General features: G+C 40.5%; 1 protein-coding gene and 1 long non-coding RNA gene across 3 annotated transcripts; one reads left to right on the top strand and one right to left on the bottom strand.

The window, feature by feature from the left end:
* Nucleotides 1–204: 204 nt before the first annotated feature.
* On the bottom strand, nucleotides 205–25,745 carry LOC136572613 (uncharacterized). Its single transcript, XR_010785809.1, has 3 exons — nucleotides 25,671–25,745; nucleotides 22,407–22,462; nucleotides 205–574 (listed from the first exon to the last, which is right to left on the bottom strand). It is a non-coding gene; the product is annotated as an uncharacterized lncRNA (long non-coding RNA).
* Nucleotides 23,745–27,559, top strand: HMX1 (H6 family homeobox 1). Of its 2 annotated transcripts, none has more exons than XM_066573341.1 (2): nucleotides 23,745–24,495; nucleotides 26,723–27,556. In XM_066573341.1, exons 1-2 carry the CDS (start codon nucleotides 24,213–24,215, stop codon nucleotides 27,280–27,282), a joined length of 843 nt encoding a protein of 280 aa, XP_066429438.1. In that variant the 5' UTR covers nucleotides 23,745–24,212; the 3' UTR covers nucleotides 27,283–27,556. The 2 variants fall into 2 exon arrangements, with proteins under 2 accessions (XP_066429438.1, XP_066429439.1); XM_066573342.1 differs by having other exon boundaries at nucleotides 24,242–24,495; nucleotides 26,727–27,559.

The following is a 27,559-nucleotide window of genomic DNA, read 5'->3' as shown; positions in this document are numbered from 1 at the left end:
CTGAAGCAGCAAACTTTGTGAAAACCAAAACTTGTGCATTCTCAAAACGTAAAAAAATAATTTTAATAATGTAAATAAATTACCCTGGTAGTCATGTCACCTAAAGAGTCAAGCTAAAGAAAAACCCATCAATATATACAATACTGTGTGACAGTTTTAGGCAGGTGTGGAAAAAATGCTACAAAGTAAGAATGCTTTAAAAAATAGAAGTGGTAATAATTTATTTTTGGCAATTAACAAAATGCTAAGAAAACGAACAAAAGAGGAATCTAAATCAAACCAATATTTGCTGTGACCTGAGCACCCTTTGCCTTCTAAACATCATCCATTCTTCTAGGTACACGTGCACACAGTTTTGAACTCGGCAGGGAAGTTTTTACAAATATCTTGCAGAACTAAGCACAGATCTGTGGATGTCGGCCTTTTCAAATCTGTCTCTTCATGTAATCCCAGACAAACTCAATGACATCAGGGCTCTGTGGGGCCATATCATCACTTCCAGGACTCCTTGTTCTTTTTTACGCTGAACATAATTCTTAATGACATTGGCTGGATGTTTGGGGTTGTTCTCCTGCTGCAGAATAAATTTAGAGCAAATCAGATGTCTCCCTGATGGTATGCCATGATGTATAAGTATCTGCCTGTATTTCTCAGCATTGAGGACACCATTAATCCTGATCATATCCTCAACTCCACTAACTGAAATGCAATCCCAAACTTGCAAGGAACATCCACCATGCTTCACTGTTGCCTGCAGACACTTATTATTGTACTGCTCTCCAGTTCTTTGGCAAACAAAGTTCCTTCTGTTTAAGCCAAATATTTAAAATTTTGACTCATCAGTCCAGATCACCTGCTGCCATTTTCTGCACCCCAGTTTCTATGTTTTCATGCATAGTTAAAGTTACTTGACCTTGTTTATACAATGAAGGTGTGGCTTTTTGGCAGCAGACTTCTCCAAGCAGTAGATGGGTGTACCTAGGTTCTACTGGTTTCTGCCAGTCCTCAGCTGACAGCACTGCTGGACATCTTGTGATTTTGAAGGGAAGTAAGCATTATGTGTCTATCATCTGCTGTACTAAGTCTCCTTGGCTGACCACTATGTCTATGATCCTCAACATTGCCCTTTTCTTTGTGTTTCTTCAAAAGAGCTTGAACAGTACACCTTGAAACCCCAGTCTGCTTTGAAATTTTTGTCTGGGAGAGACCTTGATGATTCAGTATATCTACCCTGTGTCTTGTTGCTGTGCTCAGTATTGCCATGGTGTATGATCTGGGACATGAAACTGTCTTCCACAACCTCATCTTTGTGGCAGAGTTTGGCTGTTCCTCACCCAAGTTTAAGTCTCCTGCACAGCTATTTCTGTTTCAGTTAATGTAAGATAGATAAATAAATGATATGTGAATACAAACACAGATAGGTAAGTAGATAGATAGATAGATAGATAGATACTACAGGATAAACCTCTAGTCTTGTTAGCTTGGATAGCTAAATAACTAAAGCAGCCTGATTCTGTAATTGCAATATGATTACATGCACAGTCCTACATATAGGTACTTATGTTGTTTCCTTATTTTCCAACAAGCCATGTCATAACCTTGATACTTCATGAGAACAACTATTGGACATGTTAAACCTTGCATTACATTTTCTATGTGATGCTAAATGCTCTTGTAGAGAAAAGACAAAGTATTATAGAGGTGATATCTTTATTGGCTAATCAGGCTAAATTGGTTACCACTCTATTTTTGCAGTACACATTTACGTTCCCTAAGAGGCTATAAGAACACAGGTTTTCTAAACCAGACCATTCCTTTGATGACACTATCCCCTTGAATGTAGCTAAATCATGAAAAATGCTGGTACTGCCCCTTTAAAAACTAGCCTAGGCCCCACTTAGCTAACCGCAAATCTCTTGTTATAAAGTTTTACTGTAGTTTTACTGTATTGACTCTTATGAAGAATTGAACTTAAGAAGAAAGTAAGTTGAAGTTGCATTAATTCATCATCGTCTCTTTCTGCATGGAAAGATAAAAGGAACAAGCAATGATGTAACAATTTCCCTGAGATGACAAATGAAGATGAATGTCTTCTAGTTAATTAGATAACAAGCCAGGGCTTAGCAGGAACTGGTTCTAATTTCATGAGCTGATTATCAAATGGCTGGTATGTTTTCTATATCAATAAAATGCCGTAAGTACCAGTGAGGGAGAAATATAACCAACTTCCACTGAGCGAAGATACAGTATTGGTCCATGTAAATATATCTGATATGATATATTGGGGCAAATGGACCCTATGGAAAAAAATCGTATGACCCTTGGCAATGGCTTGATTCTTGATTATCCCTCCACTAGGAGGTGTACCAGATCTACATGTTGACTTTCATTAAATACATTTACATCCATTAATACCTTCAAGGCTAAAGCTTTTTCGATTTTTTAACATGTGAACTTTATGCTGTGGATTAGTATGATTATAGGAACACCATATTTATATTGCTTTTTATGTTCTATTATTTTCAAGAAACAAAGATTGCTTTCCGTCGCCATATTCTGAGAACCATAACATTTTTTAGTTCTTGTTTGAGCTTTGTGAATGCTTGCTTTTTGCAGGGTGATTTGAAGTTTTTATTAATTTTACTATTTTGGAATGCAAACATCTTTTAGATCACTTTTAATTAAATTTTTAGTGAGCCAGAATAACAATAAAACCCCCCATAATTGTGGCATTCTGTACTTTTTTTTACAGTGTTCATTCACTGTGCTGCATAAATAGTGCGATATTTTAATTGTTTGCACTTTTACAAACATGGCGATAACAAACATCAGGGTGGTTTCTATTGCCTTTGTTCTTTTATTGGAAGAACAGAAAAGTTTTGTTTTTTTTTAACTTTTGATATTTGTTTACTTATTTAAACATTTAATTAAACCTTTTTCTACATTTTTTTAGTCCCCATAAGGAAATTGGAATTGTGATTACTTGATTGCTCGTACTATAAACATCAATAATTAAGTATTGCAGTAAACAGTAATTTTCCTTGTTGCTTATTAAGCCCTGCCACAGGCAGGACTTATTATGCATCTATGCATGGCATCCTTGGGAGTCTTCACTATGGCTTTAGGCTGGCATGCTAACCCATTGGCACCCCTGGATTGCATCCCACGGTAGTGATAGGGCACCGGAAGAGATGCCCGATGTACAGCTGGCTGTTTAGATACACAGTCTGTTTTGATCACAACATGTAAATAGCTAACTGTCATGACTTAAGCAAATTCCAATTCTGGCAGTTGCCAATCAGATTTTATGATTAGACAGGACCATTTTTCTAGATAGTTTTCAAAAAAGTGCAAAAAATGTCTAAAATTTAAAAAAAAATGCAGCAAAAAAAGCATAAATTTTATTATATAAAATGTTTTCCTGCTGAAGGAATTAATATATTATTATATTAATATATAATTGGATTTCACTAATGTAGCCCATTTTCTCTGTAAATCTTCTCTATTGAAGTTTTTTTTTTACAAGGACTACCGGTATATGAAATGGTAAAAAAAATAGCGAACTATAGTTTTTACTTCAGCAGGAAAAAATGACTAGTATGAACAATGTGTAACTGGAATATGGGATAAAATCCAGATGGTGCCTGTTATTCCTAATGAGATTCAATCCCAGGGACCCAAGGCTGTAAGGCAATGCTTGTAACCAGGCATCATTTAACATTGTAGTATGAGGGCTTATTCACAATTTTCAAGCCCATATGCTGTCTGTGTTTGCAACTGACTCCATACGAACAGCACACTGACCCATTGCATTCAATGGGACTACACAAACATGTCTTTTGTAAAAAAAACAAAATCACATGTCCTATTCTAGTCCGAATTCTTAGAGGTCATTCACCAATGCAAGTCAATGGGTGCCAAAATCGGTAACCGGAGAGCACACACATAATGTCTGTGTGTGCTCCATTTTTCATAGATCACTGCTAAGCAATGCTAATAAAAAAGTTCAGCTTCCTGGTTTTTTTCTTATTTGCCCACAAGAAAAAAAACAAAAAGGAACGAAGATGACACAAAGAGGTAAAAAAAAAGTACAGACATATGCAACCTGGGCCGGTGCCGAAGCCCACTAACCCTGGAAGGGCCCACTTTGGGATCAATCTGGTCCATGTTCTTTGAGATCAATGGTATGCACATCTTAAAGATGCAATACAATTGACTACGGCAGTAGCACTGCAGGAAGCCGAGCACTTCCTTTTCTGCCACACAGGCAGTGCAATTATGTAATTGCATCACCTATGTCATTCCATGTGCTCCTTGGCCAAAATACGCCAAGGCAGAGGTTGGAGAACACAGAGGGAGCATGACAGATACAAGTTTATTTTCATTTATTGCCAGGCACAGTGGGGCCTTATTAATTGTTTAGGGGGCACAGTGGGACCTATAAATAACTCAGGGTACAGTAGGACCTATAAATGACCCAGAGGGCACATTGGGCCTATAAATGATTCAGAGGCACAGTGGGACCCATAAATGACTCAGGGGGGACAGCAGAGCTTAAAAATTGCTAAGGGAACCTCCTGTGACTCTATCACTTAACGGTCCATATACAGGCCCATTTACACTGGACGAATGTCGGGCAAATGAAGCCCGACACTCATCCCTGTGTGTACTCACTCCCATGCTGCTGCATAGGAGCAAGTATTGCTGGTATAGCGAACAGCTTAAAATTCTGAATGATGATCGTTCAGTGAAAACAGCAGCCGTTCAGTACTGAACAGCCGCTGCTAAAGTGAATGGAGAAAGGCTGGGGATAGCGAGGAGTGAAATCTCCTCCAGCCTGCCCAACCCCCTGCTGGCCGCTCTGTGAGCGAGCCAGCGATTCTTGCTCCTGTGCAGCAGCACAGGAGCGAGTACACACTGAGACGAGTGTCGTGCATCCTTTGCCCGACATTCATCCAGTGTAAATGGGCCTTAAGCCTAGAGCCGACTCTGTATGCAACACACATGGATGCGACACAGACATTCACACAGATTAAAGTTGTTCATTTTTCATGAACCAAAATCAGATACAGGGGCGTAACTATAGTGGGTGCAGGGGATGCGGTCGCACCCGGGTCCAGGAGCTTTAAGGGGCCCATAAGGCCTCTCTTCCCCATATAGGGAGCCCAATACCATTAATAAAACATAATAATTAGGGGCCCTGCTACACATTTTGCATTGGGGCCCAGGAGCTTTAAATTATGCCTCTGATCAGATACACATGTCTGAATAAGCCCTTAAAGGGAAGTTTGTGCAATCCTGATACACTGTGTTATGCCTAGTGCAGGGGGTAGAGCAAGGCACAAGGATTCGTTTTTCTGACCCTTGAATCCCTATGTCATTCCCTACCCTCTCTGACCCTGCAATGACACAGTAAAGATTGCTTTTGCCCAGTGTTCCTTTAACATTGCTACTAGGCCTAAAAGGCTATTCTTTTTGCTTTACTTGTATTAATGTTTTGTAGTTTTACTTATATTAAGGTTTTATGTTACTCTTTTATGCATGTATTATCTATCATCTATGTAATTTTTTATCCGTCAATTGCCGATCCAGGATTTTAGAATATAACAAAGTAGACTATGGTGGAAGGTGGGGGATTATACATTTTCACTAATGTGTATGAAGGGTTTTAGACTGTATTTACAGCAAGTACAGACCTCAGCAAACCCGTCACCTAGTTTGTTCCCTATCATTAGAGGCTCTTGTGTTTTTTTCCTGTAAGCCCTTAATCTGTTCCTAAGTGATTTCTGATGTGTAGCTGCTACAGTTCTATAACTGCTCCATTCCTGTCTGGTACTGATTCCTGCTCTGATCTGGCTCATTAGCTTTTAAAACGCAAACAAATTGAACTTTCCAACCCCCAACCACTAAAAAAGCCGAGCTTTAGTCACTGAGTACAGCACGACAGCTAAGACTGACCAATCATAAAAAAGCCAGTGTGTCCATAATCTTATAGAAAGCCCCGCACCAACAATTTACTATATTGGGATGACCCCATCCTTTTATCTGTAATCTCCTTTGTGTTTTACATTTCCTTTATAATGTATTTACTTTTCTGCAAAGTACCGCATACAACAACCAGAACAATTAGTAAGAGCAGCACCAAGGAGGGTATTAGTCTGGATCAATATTAACCCCTTGATGGTTTTCAGGCAGTCTAGTGCTTTTGAGCAAGGAATAATCAAACCCCCTAAGGTCTGGCCCAATGTGGGCCTTAAAGGGGTTGTACCAGAATATCACATTATCCCCTATTCACAGGGTAGGGGATAACTTGCTGACTGGTGAGGGTTTCACCACTGAGAACCCTGCTAATCTCAACAATGGTGGTTCTGTGTCCCCTGTCCTTCTCACTGTGGGGTTTTACTGGATGTCACTCCTCACTGTGTGGGAAGAAGCAACACCCGCAGTGACAGAAGAGAGGGACATGGGAGTCTCGTTCTCCAGATTGGCGGGGGTCTCAGCAGTGGGACCCCCACGATCAATGATCATAATTTGAGATTCCTATACAATCCCTTAAAGGGGTGGTCTCGCGAAACCAAGTGGGGTTATACACTTCCGTATGGCCATATTAATGCACTTTGTAATGTACATTGTGCATTAAATATGAGCCATACAGAAGTTATTCCACTTACCTGCTCCGTTGCTAGCGTCCTCGTCTCCATGGTTCCGTCTAAATTCGCTGGCAGCTTGCTTTTTTAGACGCGCTTGCGCAGTCCGGTCTTCTCCATTCAGCACGAGCCGCTTCAGTGTGCTCCCCGCTACAGCTCTTCTGCGCATGCGCAGACGAGCTGTCACTGCTCGGGAGCGCGCTGAAGCGGCCATTCTGCACCATCCTCTGTTAGAGGAAGGTGCAGAAACTGGAGCTGCCCAGCGGAGAAGACCAGCCCAGCCCAGCAGCCCCGAGAAGCCTCCCAGGTAAGTGATGGGTCGGGGGGGGCTGCCGCTGCGCCGGGCTGCACCGGGGGGGGCTGCCGCTGCGCCGGGCTGCGCCGGGGGGGGCTGCCGCTGCGCCGGGGGGGGCTGCCGCTGCGCCGGGCTGCGCCGGGGGGGCTGTCGCTAGGCCGGGGGGGCTAGCGCTAGGCCGGGGGGGCTGTCGCTGCGATGGGGGGGGCTGTCGCTAGGCCGGGGGGGCTGTCGCTAGGCCGGGGGAGCTGTCGCTAGGCCGGGGGGGCTGTCGCTAGGCCGGGGGGGCTGTCGCTAGGCCGGGGGAGCTGTCGCTAGGCCGGGGGAGCTAGCGCTAGGCCGGGGGGGCTGTCGCTGCGATGGGGGGGGCTGTCGCTAGGCCGGGGGGGCTGTCGCTAGGCCGGGGGGGCTGTCGCTGCGCCGGGGGAGCTAGCGCTAGGCCGGGGGGGCTGTCGCTGCGCCGGGGGAGCTAGCGCTAGGCCGGGGGGGCTGTCGCTGCGATGGGGGGGGCTGTCGCTAGGCCGGGGGGGCTGTCGCTGCGCCGGGGGAACTAGCGCTGGGGAGCCGGGGGCTAGCGCCGGTTACCTGCTGTCTGGTCGGCGGCTGCGGGGCGTCTGGTCGGCGGCTGCGATGCGTCCGGTTGCCATGGAGACACAGCTGGCGGCGTCTCGGGAGCGCGCACGTCGGGCTGCAGCGAGCGACTGGGAAAGAGCCGGCGGCCATCTTGAGGAAACTTTTATAACTTGCTGAAACGCTGGAACGGTAAGTACGAACCAGCTAGAAATGTCATTTACAGGGGGGCTTAGTAATGTGTACTTAATGGGGGGGACTGGGCAAAAAAAAAAATTAACTGCTTCCTCGAGACATCTCCTTTAAGGACTAAAATATGTTTTTTCCATCTCACATTCCAAGACTGTAAAGTTATATTTTTTCATCCATATAACCCTACGAGGTCTTGGGGTTTTTTTTGCCACCAAGGCACCATTTTGGGCACATATAACTTATTGATTAGCCTTTAGTCATTTTTTGGATGGGAATGCAAAAAAAGTATCAATGCTGCCATCGTTGTTTTTTTTTCATTTTTTTGCTGATTCTTTTGCAGTAAAAATAACAAATTAACTTTATTTGGTTGTAAGGAAGATTTTTTTTTAGCTTTAGTACTTTTGCATAACATTAAAATGTTTTATGGAAAGAGAAGTGATTCTTGAGTTGATGCCCTCTGAGAGCCATACCATTTTTTTTTTTTGGACAATGTTACCAAATGAGATTTGATTTTTGTGGGATGAGTTGTAATTAAGGGGTTGTCCAGTTGTAAACTATTGATGGCCTATCCTCAGGATAAGTCATCAATAGTAGATTGGTGAGGGTCCCAGGCTGTGGACCACTGTCAATCAGCTGTTTGCCATGGTGGTGTGCTTGTGCACCAAGCTGATTTCTGCAGGAAGCAGACAACTCCATTCCACTGCAGGGGCTAAGCTTGGTATTGCAGGCGACCATCCCATTCATTTCAGTGGGAGTGTGGCCTGCATTTCCAAGTCTGGCCACTACAGTAAGAACAGAGTTGTCTGATTCCTACAGAATTCAGTTCAGTACATGAGTGCATCGACCCGGCGAACAGCTGATCGACAATGGGCATGAACAACAAACCTCCACCACCTAAGGATAGGCTATCAGTAGCTTATGGTTGGACAACCCCTTTAAATAAAATTATCCTATCATTTATACCACATGGTACATGATGTTAAGAAAGAAAAGACATATTGAATACATTATGTTTCCCAAAATGGTATCAATAAAAGTGAGTTGATATGATTGCAGTGGTGCAAAATATGTACAATGTATTTTTATGGTGAACTATCCTTGTAAAATAATATACTTTTTAATGAAAAAGGTTTATTTATTATTTAGAGGAGACTTTTTTAAGCAACTGTATTAAACTTAAAGCATACGTAACTTTTCAGATGACTTTTTAGAATAAGCTGCGATGTGTGTGCACATGAGTAATAACACTATCTATGACCATTATATGACTTGTATTCTGCCTTTCCCCATTCCCTGCAACGTGTATATCTGATTCTCAGTTCTCTCAGAACTGATGGGAAGAGTCTAGCTGCTGTGCTGCTTTCTAAAGACAGTACATAGAAAGTTGCAAAGTTGGCTCTATGTCTGTAACACACACAAAGACATAAAGTCACCATGTAGGACAGTGTGCAGCAGTACTGAGTAGTTGAGATGTGAATAAATAGCAGCAAATAAATCACTGTTATCTCTAACAGTATGTCATTTTGAGTCTCTCTCTCTCCTATTCCCTTCCTCTTTACTCTCAAAGACTTATTCATCAAGTCCTTGACTTCCGGTTCTGTCATTGTCCTTTCTCTAGTAACAGAGAAAACACCCTTGGCAGAATGCAATGTACAGCAAGTTAAAATAAAGGGAGACCCCTAGTGGCCAGCAGTTTAGGATGATTTTACAGAACAAAAACCCCATTTTAAGTTAAAAAAGTAAATTGCACTTTTGCTAATTACCACACTGGCTATCACATAAGCACAAGTTGTTAGAAAAGTTAGTGACCATTTAATTTAATTTAGTTTTTTGTGTCTTCACTTGACACAGCAATCATTTATAGGAAAACTGACAGACAACATATTAGGCCATGCTCTAGCGTGTTCTGTTAGCCAGATAACAATAGAAGGCCTCAGGATCTCTTTTAGGACCTGGCTGCTAAGGTATTCCCTGTGATCACACCCTTGCCTTTGATACTCCTACTTTTATTGCTTGTTTTCTTCTTTTTAGAGTAGGAAGGCAAATTTTGCTCATTTTTGCACAAATTTGGAACTATTTTAGATACAACCTTTTACCTTGTGTAATTTTTGCCAATATCATGTATAAACCGAATAGTAAAGGCGGAATGCAGTATTTGTTTTATTAGACTAGCAAATATATTTGTATGATTGGAATATCAGATATTTGTACATGATTGGAAAAGGGTACTTTCCAAAAAACTACTCCTGGCCGTAGGTGTTATTTAGTATACCAGCTCCGTGGTATTCACTTCAATAGAACTGAACTACAATGGCACACACAATTCTCAGACCAGTGTGTCTAAGTTTCTCAAATAAAGCAGCCATGGTTTTTACTCTTGACAACCCCTTGAATGTTAATGGGGAGTTCTCTGATAGCATTTTCAGTGGCACTCCATCAACAGGGGAGTGATTTTGACAACTTCTCCTGTACAGCCCAGTAACATGCAGCCATTTTATTTCCTGTAGAGATAAAGAACCTAATAGAAGAGTTTAATTAGCCCCTTAGTGCTAGGGGAGATAAGTTTATGTTCTGTCTGCCTGCTGCTTTAGGCAACAGTATGTATATTTACATCCTGTGCATGAATTGTCAGTTAACCCAGTCAGCTTATCAGTAAAAGTATAAGGTATATACAGTAAACCTGCCCCTTGGTTCAAAAGGTGCTGATTCTACTGTCTGTGTGTCGGTCACACCTGTGAGAATCCATTAAAGTTCTCTGTTATTCTAGTATTCAGACAAGCGGTTTCTGTCAGCGGTGGGGTTGCCTTTTTCAGAGCGGGTACTCCACTTGAAGGACCAAGCCATTTTGGGTGATTCTGTCAAATTTGTCTGTGTAGTTCTCCATAGTTTGCTAATCTCTGTACTATTTTTATTAGTTATTAATAAATGTGGCGCATATTTGGCTGTACTTACAATAGAAATAGAAATCTATGCCTGCTAAAAGCAGGTTTCGTTTTGAGATTTTATTTGCATCAATTTCTGGTTTAAGTGACAGTAAATCTGTCAGTCTAGATAAACACCACTTACTTTTCTTGTCATTTTTCAAATGTAGAACAAGACATAAAAATTCACAATTTATAGCGCACATATGGCGTGCATCATAATTTGTGAGCTTTCTACACCATTACAAGCCGATTGATAAATTCCCTTCATAGTGCACAAAGCACCTTGGAAATGTATTTTTTTCCTCTATAACTTTTACCTTTCATTGTATGCCTAATGTGTCATCATTTTGTGTGCTAATTACTAATGTCTAATGATGCCTTAAGAGTGGAAGGTATCCAGAACCTCTTTATAGCAAACAGAATTCCCAGTGATCATTTCAAGAAAGGAAGTTATGACTTTTTAACTTTACATTAAATATACATTAATTGTATTTCTTGCCGTCAAGAATATAAACTATTCTTGATGATTTGAAGTATAACTAATTTAAATGAAATGCATTACTACAAGCTAACTGTCCTTCCTGTAAGTTTTCTTGAAAGTTATTATAAATGCTTCCTCTAGGTGGTGCTATTGCAAAATAAAATAAAAACAACAACAGATCATCAATTGATAAAATAACTATTATTGATATTATTATTATTATTATTTTCCATTCTGAAGTCTTTTTTTTCCCATTTTTGCAAATTCATTTAAGAACCAAGACAATTTTGGCCCTAAAGGAAATTATTCATTTTTGCCTCCTCATATTTCATAGACCACAATGTATGTATTACTTCTTTTAATGTAGCTACTTGAAGCCGTATGTCTTAAGGAACAGGTAGCACATTTTTTAGACATGATTTTCAGATAAATTGTAAAATATATTTTCTAGTAATTTTTTTCTAGTATCACAAGATATATAAAATGCAATTCTGCCAATGTTTTCTTTTTGCTTTCCCTTCTTGTATTCATCATTCATGTCAGTAGATGCTATGCCATTATTGTATGGGTGGGTACAAAGATATCTAATGTGTACGTGTTTTTAACATTACTTTTATTTAATTAAAAAGAAAAAAACTAAGAATAAAAGTGGGAACTCCATTTTTTTCTTAGCAGTTTTACTCTTTTGCAATTATAATTTCTTTATTTAACTTTTTTATAGTCCCATAAGGTGACTTTTATTTTTAAACATTTTGAACTATAATATGTGGTCATACACAGTATATACATGATAGTATGTTATCATCAGTGCATGATAAAGGCACAAGTATCTGATTTTTTTTAACACGTCAGATTAATTGAAATTGCAATGACATTGATATCAACTGCTAACCGTCGCTAGAGATCATTACCATGTGACAGTTATTGAATCAGATCTAATGAAAAATCGTGCCATGCAAACACATTTATAGTTTTGTACAATCAGTATCCTGAGTGCATGCCTGGGGGTGCAGGAGACCCAATTCTGACTATAGCTATGGGGCCCCATAAGCTCTATGTATACCACTGGATAGCAAGAAAGTTTACAATTAGAGATTAGCGAGCATACTCGCTAAGGGCAATTACTCGATTGAGCATTGCCCTTAGCGAGTACCTGCTTGCTCAGAAGAAAAGGTTCGGCTGTCGGCGGCGGGCGGGGAGGAACGGAGGGGAGATCTCTCTCCCCCCCCCCCCCGCTCCCCCCTGCTCACTGCTGCAACTCACCTCTCCCCCGCGCCGGCAGCCGAACATTTTCTTCCGAGCGGGCAGGTACTCGCTAAGGACAATGCTCGCTCGAGTAATTGTCCTTAGCTAGTATGCTCGCTCATCTCTTTTTACAATGCAATTAAAAAAGCACATGTTTTGTATGAATTGAAGGTGGACTCTCAGCATCATGTCCTCTGGTAGGCTCAAGGATTCCAAATCTGACACTGTCTGCATAGATTAATTGTGGGATCAAGTATTTGTGCCACTTTTGCCATAAAAATGCTATTGGCCTTAAATGCAATGCTATAAGTGGCAATAGAGTTGGGTAATTGCAATACATATTGTTTGCAGCTTTACCCAGATCAAGGTCATCACACTGTCATTATTTGTTTGCTTTACAGAAAGCACAGCCAGTCTCCATCTCTCAGATGTTCTGGCCCTCTGTGAACCCTATCAAACTAAAGGACAAAACCCGTGCCCAGAGCTGAAGTGGCAGATCTTATGGGAACTGGAGTCTGCCCTGCAGCTATCTTACACTGGTGAGGACTTTGCCTGGTTTTCATTTTCTCTCCTAACTTCAAATCCTGGTGTAAGATGGGCTGAGAATGTATTAAGCTAAAAAGACCAGTCATACTTCTCTCTAAGTGACCAAATTCCAAACTTCTAAGTCGCTGGTTGCAGTTACGTCCACTACCGTGCAAGGAATAAAACTGGGACACCCTTTGAAAATGTTGTAATGGACCTGATTAATATCTGTATCATTCTTCCCTTTCCATAACTTCAGACAAGTTTAGAAAGGTTCAAAAAGGTCTCCCTGAGTCTCCAAACTGAACATGACATGAATGATTTGTATCATAAATAAGTTAAAGACCCCAAAAGCTGTCAAAGCCTAATTATTTCCACATTGACGTGAAAGAGCCGGGAGCTGAGTCCTTGGTAGCTGGCTGTTTCAGGTTAACCTGTGTGACACAGATTTCCACATATCTTATGTATGTATATGTTGTGTAACCTAAGATATGTCTTCATAATCTACACTGTGAAGCCATCTGAAAAAGATTCACTTAAAACATGGGATCATATATGCCTAAAATATACAGTAGAATTCTCCATCTATGATGCATGCACCCTACTGCAACTTTAACCAAAAACCGTCTTTTATTTTGACAGTCTTTGTCATTAAAGGAGTTCCCACTTTGGACAGAGTCTCTTGAAAACAAGCTAATCACTGATCGCTATAGTCTATGAGGAAACTTTTTGGCGATTGTTCAGTTTTTTCTGCAGTGACACCATAGGGAAAGTGAATCATTACATGATGTCCTTTGGGAGAACCGAAACAGCCAAACACTGTTTTGGGACAAACTTTGCTAAAAGTTTGGTTTGGTATGAACCCAAAACTCGGACAGCTTGTCTCGATTGAATCTACTAAAATTGTTTGTCCTGGTGATAATCGTTATTGTGCTTTTAGAAATGGACAATCATCACCAGTAAATAGAGGCAAAGTGGGCTGGGGATCGTTCAAGCCCGCCTGTGTCCATTCACAGTAAACAGGCAGTCGTTAATAGATGGCTGACTGCCTGTTCACACGGCCAATTCGTTGTTCAGTTTTTATGCAGCATAAACTGAATGACAAGTGAATTTATCGTTCATCGTCCAGTCGGGGCATGCATTTACCCTGAACTATAACCATTCCGATTCCCGCTAATTGTGGGCATCTGGATGATTTGTCAGCCCATGTAAAAGGGCCCTTAGACACCAGAGCTGGGTATGACTGCTACCTCTGTCCCAGTATAGCAATTCAATATAGAAGGCAATCCAGAAATATATGATAACCAGCATGTGGTCCCTGCAGAGTAAAACTCCACTAACTCCACCAGGGACAGAGTTTGACTTCTTCCTAGGCTTTACTATATATTCTCCTGTGTATCAGCGTTCATATAAATCCCTGCAAGTTAATTTAAAAGATCTGAGACAAGTGTATAGGGAACAATGAATAAAAATATGCATTTTACAGACAATGATAGAACCTCCCAGAGATCATTTGGAAGCATTTTCAGAGCAGTTAAGGGAATTCATTAGTTTTATAGAGCACTTACAGTCATTTTACCAGCGATAGTTATGCTAGAAGCAAAAGATGGTGAATCTGTCTGTTTAGGAGGCAATACAAGAGCGGGGATTGCTTTACTGCATGACTAGGTGATTTAGCATGCAGAAATCTGAGTAAGACGGGTTAGGGTGGCTTCACATCTATGCTGGGACCTCCGCTTGGAGCTTCCGTCGCAAAACTCGCAAAAAATACTGGCAGAAAAAACGCTGCATACGGCAAAAGGCCAGGCAGCGAAGTGGAAAATGAATGACCCCATTATAGTCAATGGGGTCTGTTCGGAGCTGTTCAATTCCATCATAAGACGGGCCGTTTGGCCAGGGGATTCCCTTTTTCAGTGCCCTGAACGGAGCTGGAAAATGGCATCCCCGAGTGCAGATGTGAAATCACCCTTACCTATAGACCATGTGGTTGAAATCATGTAGATTTGGCAACAGATTGCACTCATGCCATAACTAATCCAGTAGAAAAAAGTGTGCCATTTAGCCCAAAATGGGAATCTTACAACCATTTCGGCATAACATAACTATAGTAACAATAAAGACCAGAGGTATAGCTATGTAAGTGGTGCCTGGCTGGCGGGCCTAGGTGCCAGGGAACGCCAACCGGCACTTTGTCATTAGGCCCCTCAAGCCCTAGGCCCTGGCTGCAACTGCACCTTATTATAGGTAATAAGTATTATTAGGCCTCATGCACACGGGTATATGCAATTGATGTCACTTTTTTCACTGATTCCTGGCAATATGTGTAAAAAACGCAGTGAATACGCATGCAATTGACTTTATTGGGCGACTTCGGACCACAATAGGACATGCTGCAATTTTTTTTTGCTATGCAAATAAAATACCCGCATAATAAAATGCACTGCTGAATACAACAATCAAAATGAATGCTGTGTGCATGAAAAATACAGATGTAATACAAACAGATACATCCATGTGAATGCGTCCTAAATATTGTTTGGATTTTGCCTGCAAACGCAGGATTAAATTGTGACAATAGAATATTTTAGGGGGAAAAATATGAAATTTAGAATCCAATGGCCCCAGATGTATTTTTTATATTGTAAAATTTGCAGACTAGTAGAAAAGTGTGTGACTGCAGGTTTTGTCCAGTAGATGGTGCTGTAGATCACAGTTGAAATTACCCATACACTTTTTCTATTGCAATTAGAGAAATTGTAATCAATATATGCACCGATTATCACATTTTATGACTCTGCCATAGTATAGAAATCAATCACATTCATTTGTTCTGGCTTGATTTGGACTATTAGGATATAGAGTGCTTACAATTTGCTGCAGATATTTCTGCAACTGTCCCATTCATCTAAGTAGAGTTTGCAGAAATACTGAAGTAGCCAAGTTTAACTTGTGTGATAACATTTTGTGAAAAGTTATCTAATCAAAAGCGTTAAAAGACTATTATTCTCTTACCTTAACACAACAAACCCCATTGTAAAGCAATTAACCCCTTAGTGATGGCAAACACACCTCATCACTGAGCTCACTAATGGGCTTTAAGGCCCCCTTCACATGAGTGTATGTGCAGTTTTATTGCGGACAGAGCGTGCACATCGATGTATTTCACAATACTTTTTGCACCTGCAAGGCATGTTCATTTGTGCGCAGCAAAGACACGCGGATTGAAATGGCTAATTAGTTTAATGAGTTCCAGATGCATTCTTTTTGAAGCACAATTATGCGTTAGTGTCTCCTAACATATTGTGTGCGCATTTGCGCATCGCCATTAACCTCTTTGGGGGCTTTGGGTGCAGAAATGCGCAGGAAATTACAGCGTGCTGTATTTTTTTTTGGCGTGACTGAACTATGCGCAGGAAAAAAATGTGCATGTGAATGAACCCATTGAAATCTAATGCAAATACTCCTATGTGAAGGGGACCTAAAACTACCCCTACATCTTTTTAAGGCAGTGACTTGGCTGACTACTGACAACCAGGCTCCTTCTCTAACTGTCATGAGTGGAGAAGCCTCAAATCCTGGCAGTTTAATCCCCTTACATACTACAATTAATAGCAACTGTAGCAAGTAAGCAGATGACAGGGGAAGGGGACTCACCCCGCAGTGTGTTTGCAAGATTTTAATGGGTTCCCATGGCAGCTGAAGGTCTGACAAAGGCCCCCATGTCTGCCATGTAACGCAGCCTATTAGACTCCGCTTCTAGTAGAGTCTAATAGGCTGCTGTCATAAGCTTTGTAGAATGCACTACATAAGTAATGCAGTGTACTATCCTAGCGATTGAACAATTGCATCTTCAAATCCCCTTGAGGGATGAATAAACTGCATAAAAAAAGTTCAATAAAGTTTAATTTAAAGAAGAAAATACATATCCCCAGATCTAAAGTTATCCCCTAGTTATCTACAGGATAGGGATGTGTCTGAGAGGTGGGGGGTCCAACTGCTGGGATCCCTGCCAATAACAAGAACTGATTTCCCATACCCCTTGTATGGATGGAGCGGTGACCGAGTATGTGCACTACAGCTCCATTCATCTCTGCTAGTGATAGCTTAGTGCCATACTCTGCTTCTTTTAGGCAGTCCCAAAGAGATGAACCCATTAAATACTACAGGCAGTACTCTTGCTTTCTTATGTAGAATATCTTTGGGTTAACACTGTATGATTTATTTCATTCTGATGGCATCAATGGTTGTCTACAGGTTGGCCAGTAATAAAAAAAAGGCTAATCTACTTACCATTGAATATTGTTCCCATCTTGCACAGCTTCCAGTCCCTGCTAGGCCTGGGTATGGGCAGGTCTCAGTGATATTATGTCCATAGTGATGTAATCTCATGTAGCTGCATCTTCTAGTGGGACACAACATCATTTTTCATAAAATTCTATGTGGCTTGTAGCAACTGGAAATCACAGCCCTCTAGTGGGAATGCATAGGACCAAGAGGGACTGGGAAAAAATTGTGGCAACAGCCTACAACTGAATGTCAATGTCATTTTACTATTCTTTATGTGTTTTACCTAATTCAGGTTTTGCCTGACATCAGACAACTGCTTTAATCTGTCAGTGTAGTTTGGCCCTTTTGTAACAATTGCAGTGTGCAAAATATTTCCGGTACTTGCAAAGGTATAACAGCTTTATTTTTGCACTGACCTAGAGGGAAACTTCCAGGTCAATTTTCTTAAACACGTAATGGTATATAAATGTTATAGCATGTATGATACATGTCAGCCCTACAGAACAGAATTGTATTGGTTACAAGCAATTGTATTCATATATGTTGGTAGTGCAGAATTATCTTCTTGTGAGGTGCGTTTACACAATATGATTTTGCGCCATCTGCTACATTGAGTCCACATCTAATAATAATCTCTGGGTCTAAATGACCAAAAGCGATTGGCACTAATCATTACCACATTATTAACAAGAATGGTCAAGGCCTGTAGAGGCCCATTAACAAAAATTGTATCATGTATTTTTTCAAGTAGATTGCACCAAGTGAATGGCAAAATAGATGGAATCAAACCAGTAACTGATAATAAGGGTCTTTTGACTATATGAATTTCCCCTAAACAGCACAACCCATAGGCCTTATTCACATGGCCGATTTTACATAGCTAAGTTACATGTGCTAAAAAATTGCAACTAATAGAACTAATGGTTACCCAAGGAAATGTTCAGATGAACAATTTTAAGCCGCACGAAAAAATTGCACAAAAACAGATAGGACATCAGCAACTGAAATTCCCTGCTGCATGAAAAAATAGGTCTTGAGCTATCTTTTGGGAGAAAATTGCAGAAGCCTCCATAGACTCATAAGGAAGACTATGTGAGCTGGCTGGCAAAGGGAGATGAAAGGATTCTCCAGCAGCAGGGAGGAAGGGGTTTCCCTGCAGGTGAGATAGAGGGATTCCCCACTGCTGGGGATTCCCTTCATCTCCCCTGCAGGGAAACCCCTCCATCCCTGCTAAGATGAAGGGAGTCCCCGGCAGTGAAGGGAAGCCCCACGGGGCTTCCCTTCTTCTTTTTTCTCCTTCCGGAGCAGCAGCACTTTTTTTCCGCAACACACAGCTTGTGATTGAGTGAATGCGCGATTTCAACACTAACTAAGCCCAGGACTTAATTGTGGAAAATCGTCCATTCACACACTTTTCCAGAGAGTTAGCCACGATTTTTTTCCTCGGCTAACTTTCACGTGATTTTTATGTCCATGTGAACGAACCCTTAACTGAAGACAACTGCGCTGAACACTGAACGTAACTAAGACAACGTAATAACCTAGCTGACCTCCTAATCCCAAAATACTGAAACCAATGAGTACTTAAATGGTAAATACTCTGGCACATCAAGTGGTTAAAATATAAGCTGTATAATTGGCACCCATAGAAAAAAATGGGCCGGTTTATATATACTTTAACTACAATTTATAGACTCACTGGGTTAACAGATAACCCAGCCTGCCTATCAGCACTAGCACCAGAGGAAGATGCTACTCCCTTGGCATTCAGTGCTGAATAATACAATGCATGTGCCACCTGGAGCCATGTTAAACCTGGAAGTCATGGTGCAGCCAACACTGTGACAAATTGAGTATGTCCCTCTCTGTATTTTTTGGAAATATGCAATGCAATCATAATGCTACTACATAAGGCCTTAGTCAGACGGGTGTTTTTTCGCACGATTTGCGGATCGCATGACGGATGCTCATCCGCTAATCGCGTGACCGGTGCCCGAAAATCGCCCGAAAATCTGCTCCTAGCCGGGTTTCATTAGAAACGGGCCAGAGCTGTCCAGCGCATTGCATTCAATGGAGCCGGCAATACAGCCGGCTCCATTGAAAGCAATGCGCTGCGGGCGAGTGTGGGATGAATTGTCAGGAAGAGCTTAAATATATAAGCCCTTCCCTGCAATTCATCCAGAAAAGTGTTAAAATAAAATATATATATATACTCACCTGCTCCCGGCAGCCGGAGTTCCGCGCGGCCGGCCTGCAGTGGGTGTGAAGGGGGTGTGAGTCAGTCTGTATTACCGGCTCCATTGAATTAAATGGGCAAACATCGTTCTTCTCTGCCACAGCTGTTACAGCTGTGGCAGAGAAGAATGATTTGTCTTCTATATGTTCTCAATGGGGTCGGCGCTGCTGCCGCCGGCCCCATTGAGCGCATATAGAGAAGAGAACAGGAATCGCAGATAGGTGCGATCTGCGATTTCTGTTCTATAATTTATCGGACGAGCGCATAAAAAGCGCTCATGTGTCCGATACCATTGCAAAGCAATGGTTTTATCAAAAATCGCCGGACGCATGCGCATGCGCAAATCGCGCGAAAAAACGCCCGTCTGACTAAGGCCTAATAGTGATATATTGAGCCTAAATAATTCCTTTATGCAATGCCAAATAACAATACCATCTAGTACCCACATTATGCTGCCATACAGTAACTATATAATAGTACCATATAATGCACCATGAAGTGATCTTGAGATAAGCAGCTAGGAAGAATGTTAAGATTGAAGGTTTAAGGGCAATTGCTACTTTTGCTTATATCCAACCCTGATTAATGATATAAAACCAAACTGCTATATAACACAATGAGAGGCTACTGATACATTGTGTGCTCAGCCTTGCTTGTCAAATTGTATAGAGCTCCTTATTATTTGCAAATACAATAGCAAAAATGAAAAAAACTCATAGAAAGATCATATTACAAGTTATAGAATGGAGCTCCTTACACCCTGCAGTGAATAGTGTAATAAAATATTAGTAATAGCATAAACTGTAACAATACTTGCTCCTTACTACACTGTAGTATCAGCAATAGCTTGTGTCTATAAGCTCTGCCATATGAACTCAGGATGCACATTAGAAAGCAAGTACTAAACTTTCCAGTGAATTTTATATCTACAGTGGTATGTACATAGCAGGCAATTGATGCTTCTGGTTTATTTAAAACAGATTCTACCCAAGTCCAGATACTTCCAAAAGCTCCCTGCACCAAGCCCACATGTGGACCCCAAGTTAATGACCTGTCTCCTCACTATTGTACATCTCTGTCTTATCTGGATATAGACAAACTCCTGGTTCACACGTGTTCTCTGTCTCACTGGAAAAATTCTTATTGAGGATCAAGTTAGAACCAATATTTTCATACAATACAGAACATTAAGGAATTTGGATAGAACTTATCCTACCAACAGGACAGGGCTGTCCTTTATATCCAGGGTAGACCAACCCTGTGCAGTGAGCCAGTTCCCCAGTGCTGATAATCTGGATGCACTGACTGAACTATGGTGCTAAATTATTATCACCCAGCAAAGTGACCACTTACTCATATTAGACACATTAACTATTATAAGGCACCCACTGAAGTCTATGAACGCTACTTTAGTAAATGGATGCTCCGGGTCTACCAGTGGGTGAGGTGCACTTTGCAAAGACTGTGGGAAGAACTACAGTGTAGCTATTATTACTGTGTCCTCCAATCTCCATAGAGAAAACCTGCTTCTCATAATCCCTCTGGATGAAGAGTTCATATGTAGAATAATTTGTGCTTTTTCCCTGCACTGCGGAGTCTTCTGTCCTTTCATCCTTTCATATGTTCATGAGAGAATGAAAGAAAATTCATCATCATTTACAGTGCACCTGTAACCCATTACCCCAGAGCCTCTCATGATATTTACCACCACAGCCCGGAGAGTGATGGATCACAACATGTATGGGCCCAACCCTGAGCTAATCCATCTCTTGCTCCTCCACTTATCGAAACGTATGATCATCAATTTCCTCCATCTATTAAATGTGCAACATATCCTCCTCCTTTAAATTCATGTATAATGAGCTAATTCTGCCCTACGTGGTATTATTAGCTGTGCAGTTATATCGCAGTATTATAGGTCCCCAATTAGGTATAATGAGCGTCTTTATTTTTACCTTAATATCTACCGCATTTCGAAATTACCGACAATTACTGTAAAATTGTATTTCCTTTTTTAGAGGGATCTAGGTAGTTGTAACAATTCAGAAACATATTTATAGTCCAACTTTTTATCTGTGTCCATTTCAGGTTAGAGGAATTTGTATTATCACTTTTACAGATATTTCAATTTTCTGGAAAACTGACAAAGTAACAGATACACTTCTAATACATTATAAGAACACATACAATATCATTTGCTGCTACGGGATCTTATGCATTTTCTGCATCATTGCTCGCCTCGGGCATATATTGTAATATGTTGTCTAAAAGCAAACCATTGACATTATTTCCAGGATTCGTGATTATCGCTATGCACAAACATTGCAGCCATGAAGAATCTATCTATCTATCTATCTATCTATCTATCTATCTATCTATCTATTACCTGATGCATGCAAATGTAGTAGCTATCACACACAATTTATTATCTTTTCTACATATAGATAGAAGACACGTGCGTGTGCATATATATATATATATATATATATATATATATATATATATATATATATATATATATATATATATATATATATATATATGGCTGAGCTTGGTTTATGCAGAGTTCATACATAATTGTGTCCAGCTGTCCAGATTATAAGATTTAATTACAGCTATATTATGAATTATATCTAGCAGAATACCAGAGTGCACGGTGCCCATAAACAGTGGTTCCCTCTATGCCCATCATTTTGTATACACCCTGCAAGCCTTGCATATCCTGGTGAGCCTATTAAGTAGCAGTTTCTCACTTGATGATTGTTAAAGACAATACAAGTTTTAAAACAGCCTTGTACAACCATGCTCCAAACTCAGCCTGAAATATTAACTAGGTACATTTAAGCATAAGGAAAGTGCTACTACCTCAGCCCTGCTCCTGTGTGCTCCAAGCCCAATTAATAATAGATATTGGGTAGATGTGTCATCTGCAGGGGGATCCTCATCCTCATCAAGAAACCCATCATGCATAAAGAGGGGAGAGGCTGGAAGACTGGCTACTTACATGCTCCAAGGGTCTGCTTTTCTGCTCCCACTTGTCTCTTTTAAATCTGCTCCCACCTATCCCAGAGAATTAAACATTAATACACAGCTCTGATAACAGTCAATGGGCCGCATGAGCAAAGCAACTTATTATTACCAACAGCTTAAACTTCAGCACAGGGAGGAAAAACACATTGACTGACATCTTTACATAACGTGGAGGAACCGTTGGAGTGTGCAACATTTAATGTCAAAAGCGATTGGTTTTCTGCTAGACTGGACATCTCTCACCCAGCTCAATAGATGTGCAGGAGCCCCAGGATCAGGCTGTGGCTGGGAAAATGACTACATAGGCTTTGTGCAACACACTGACTGGCTGCAGAGGCTATGCTGAGCCCTTGGGCACCCGAACAACCCCAGCAGACAAGAATACAGGGAAAGGAAGGGAATTGTAAAGCATAGTTTATATATATATATACATATATATATATATATATATATATATATATATATATATATATATATATATATATATATATATATATGCATTAAGAGAGGGGGGGGGGTCACTAGGTGAGCCATTAAAGGGACTATCCTCGAGGGAGTATAGCGTATAGCTTACAATGCCTACGATGTTAACTCACTATCTATCTATCTATCTATCATTCCTTGCAACTATCAGAAGTAATCAGCCCATATGATATGTAGTGTTTTGCAGTTAAAAGCTTGTGAAATTAGACGTGATAGACACAGGAAACAGGGCGGCTAGTTTCTTAGAAAGCAGGACAAGGAGGCGGGCAGGGTGCCTATGCCAGGGTCACTTGCCTGTGGCATTTACTCCAATTTGAGAGACACTTAAGAGGCCACCTCAGTCGCTAAGGGCTAGCTAACAACTATTGTGTTACGTTTAACCATTTGCAGATCCCCAGTAACTAGAATGAGCAGGAATTCTAAATGCAAGCTATTGTGAAGTGCATGGTGATAATACTGTAGCAAAGACGAGTTTTTAATTATTTTTCATTGTGCGTTGTAATACTCCTACTGTGTCGCATAATTATGTCTCCACATTATGTGCATAAACACTATACCCCCATAGTGTTCAATCGCAAACTCAGCTCTGCTCTGTCAGTATGCAACACTCACAAAGCTATTGCTAAGGATGATTCTGGCTATTCTTTTCCACTCCATTCACCTGCTGCAGTCTCTCCTATGTGTATTTGTTGTCCTCCTTACTTTCTGTTTCACACACCCACTGCCTCTCTCTTCCTCTCTCTTTTTTTAGTCCTTTAACCTCACCCCCTTGAGCTTCTCTCCATCTCCTCCCCTTCCCTCTCCAGCCCTTTATCTCCCCTCCTCTCTTCACTCCTGGGAATTCCAGCATTTGCCTCTCTCTCCCTTTCTCTCTCTCCTGCAGTTTGATTTGCTTCCCTAATTGACCTAAATAAAGCTCCTGACTGACAAGGCACTTGTAGGGCCCCCAGGCACACACTACTAAGCACAGAGAAGTCAACTCATCGGGAGTAATTCTCCTTATTTTCCTTCAATAATCCAATTTGTTCATCAAGCTCATCCAATTGGAGAATTCTGCAGAAAAGCGTTTAAGTTGCAAGAGATTTGTGCTGCCTTCTCCTATGTGCATGCGAGCTGGGAGAGCAGGACTAGCGGGAGGCTTCTTCTTCTCTTTCCATGCAGCAATGTGAAATGATTGCTCACAGAGCAGGCTGCCCCCAGCATCTCCTCCTATAGACAACCACTGTGGTGCGCCCAGCTTTACGCATCATCATTGCGCATTTCAACCATCTCCTCTATTGCCATCATCACTGCCAAGATGCCTGATGACTCCACGGAGAACCAGGGTTCAACCCCAGCCAGGGTGTCCTCCTTCTTCATCGAAAATCTACTGGGCACGGAGGCTAAAGAAGACAAGAAAAAGACAGCAAGCCCAGAGGATGAGCCCACGGTGCGGCCAGCGGGCAGCCATTTCACTACAGTATGCTGCCAACTCTCTCCATACAACTACAACTCCCAGGGCAGCTATCCTCTCAGAGAAAATACCATGGAGTGGTACAGGAAGGCACAGGCCACCTACATCGGATGCACCAGTCCGGAAAGTAAGTGTCAGCACCCCAGAGCCCTTGTGATGATGTGGTTGTTATTATTTATTATCATGAGCGATCCATACACGATGAATTTTTCATGTTTCCTGACTTCCTCCTAGAAGGAAATAATGGACTTCTAGGAAGCCATGTTGTACATAAATGTTGTGTGATGTAATAGTAAGAATATAATGAGTAATAATATAAAAATCAGACCAAGCACAACTAATAGCAATACTAATGCATGCAATGAACATGTAGTAGAAGTAATAATAGTAATTATTTAAAAGTAGTAATGCATAAAATGTTCATATTATAGCAGTAATAGTAAGAATTACAATATAAGCGAAGGTCATATAGTAGAAATAATACTAGTAGTGATTTAAGAGTAACAATGCATACAATCTTCATATAATAACAAAGAAGAATCACAATGTAAGATATGATCATGTAGTAATAGAAGTACTAGTTGTAATTACATTGAAAATAATACTGCATGTAGTGAACATGTAGTAGAAGTACTAATAATGCATGGAATATTCATATTATCATAATAAAAGGAAGAATTACAATGCAACAATCATCTGTAGTAATAGAAGTACTAGTGTAATTAAACTGAACATAATAATGCAACGTATATGAAGTAGTAAAGTAGTAGTAGTAGTAGTAGTAGTAGTAGTAGTAGTAGTAGTACTAGTGGCAGTTGTAGTAATTTTAATAATAATAATAATAATATATACAATTATCATGTAGAAGTAATAATATAAGTCGTCGTGATAATGTTAAGAGTATTCATGCATGTAATGTTAACATAGTAGCAGTAGTGACAATACTACAAATGAGTGCATCGAATGCTCTTGTCATAGTAGTAGCAGTATGTGTGTTATGTTAAGTATAACAAGCATACAATATATTTACAGTAGTAATAATATACATCATGTTCAAATAGAAAAAGTAGGAATAAAAATATATATAATATACTAAAGAATAATGTATCAATACTAATATAGCAGTAGTCGTGGTAATATTACTAGCTATAGTACGTATAATGGTAATAATGGAATGCTAGCATATTATATCTACAGTGTGATACAGAGAGAGTGTGTGTGTATGTACACATGCATACACATACACTGTGAATTCACTCGTATGCCACCTCTATGAGTCTATTATTACCCTTTAGAACGTACCTTTATATTGCTCACTTATGAAGCGATTACTCACAGTTCTCGCCCTAAAGACTCAAAGACTGAAGTTTGTCAAAGTCTGAGCAGAGAATGAGGAGGACTCAGGTGTAACATTGAAGGATTATGTCTGTATAATGATTTATCTACGTGGCCTCAGGGAAAGCTGCCATATTAGCTCATCTTTATGATAAAGGACCTGTTATTAGGGTTACTGTTGTAAAAATCAGTTTCAGTAGGAACATGTCTTTGTGCTGAGGAATGATGATGATTATCATGATGATGACCTCTAGGAGTTGCTTAGGATCACTCTACAAAGATTAACTTCTAATCTGAGAAGGGTAATAGTGCAAATAAATAACGGTATTTTTAATGGAAAGTTCTGTTATCTTTCTAATTAAGATATACTTATAGCAGGGCTGAGAAGGGAATTGGAAGTTGGATAGTCTTGTGACTTCAAAATCATCACACTTTAGACTAAACTGCTGCTTTCACGTCTCAGTGCCGCAGCCACAAGTACTTAGGCCTATACAAGAACTCTCCCAGACATTGTTTGTATCCAGGGAAAAAATCCTGTGTGCAGAAATGATCCCTCTCCTTCACTTGCTCACTATATATATATATATATATATATATATATATATATATATATATATATATATATATATATATATTAGTGTGTGTGTGTGTGTATGTAATGTATAGTGTGTGGCTTGCTGTGTATATGTAGACCTTTATTCAGTGCTGAAGAGGAGAACTTTAAGAATACATAACCATTTTCGAAACTTTCTGCAGACACATCAATCTGTCTATCCTCTATCCATAATCTATAAGATATATTCAAGACGTTCCCCAGCAGCCGCCATGAAGCCCGAAGTCCCACAAGACATCTTTCCGTTTACCCCTTTACTTGTCGGGATCTGCTCATTGGCAGCATTTGACTAATGTTACCAGTGTTTTTTATGATTGTATGTGTGTTGTATCCAATTATTATAAAATAATTTGCATTAAATCCTATTTTAAGAATATTTTTTCATGTCCTGTTCCCTTTCTTTCAGCTAGTGACAGAGATTCTCCGGAGATGTCAGAAGGTTCAGAGAGACAATGCAGGACCTACAGAAAACAGCACAGTGATGGATCAGAAGACAAAAGAGAGGAGGGTTTCCAGTGTAAAGAAGAGGAAAAATTGGAACAGGACTTAGACCAGAAATCCTCCAGAAAGAAGAAAACTCGCACTGTCTTCAGCAGGAGCCAAGTCTTCCAGCTGGAATCAACCTTTGATGTGAAGAGGTACCTAAGCAGCTCTGAGAGAGCAGGGCTGGCAGCCTCCCTCCACCTCACAGAGACCCAGGTCAAAATCTGGTTCCAGAACCGCAGGAATAAATGGAAAAGACAACTTGCTGCAGACCTCGAGGCTGCCAACATGTCCCACACAACCCAAAGGATAGTAAGGGTCCCTATATTGTACCATGAAAACTCTCCTGCAAATTCCTTGGGCTTCAGCCTACCACATATCTCTCCGCCATTGGTAGGCTTCTCCAGTGCTGTCAATTACCCCCTTGCCACTTTCCCCAACTCAGTGCCCTATATAAGGTCTCAGATGTCTGGACTTGTCTGATGGAGATCTGCTAAAGACTCTTGGACTTTTTATCCTATTTTGTATTAATTAACTGCATATCTACTACTTACATATTACTTGATTTTATGCATTGGAATTGAAAACGTGCAATAACGTTGACTTGGGGTTCACTGACAACAAATGCAGCAATTAAACTTTTCTTTTTGTACTTCCAAAGAATTTCTTGCAGCTTGATTTTTATTCTGATTACTTGATGAGATGAATGGTGATTTTTTTGAAATTCAGAATTATTGGTCGATTATTCATTATAATTACA

The sequence above is a fragment of the Eleutherodactylus coqui genome, chromosome 7 (genome assembly GCF_035609145.1).
Source record: "Eleutherodactylus coqui strain aEleCoq1 chromosome 7, aEleCoq1.hap1, whole genome shotgun sequence".
Taxonomy (NCBI): Eukaryota; Metazoa; Chordata; class Amphibia; order Anura; family Eleutherodactylidae; genus Eleutherodactylus; species Eleutherodactylus coqui.
The sequence above is the reverse complement of the archived record's forward strand: the minus strand, read 5'-3'. Positions and strand labels throughout refer to the sequence as shown.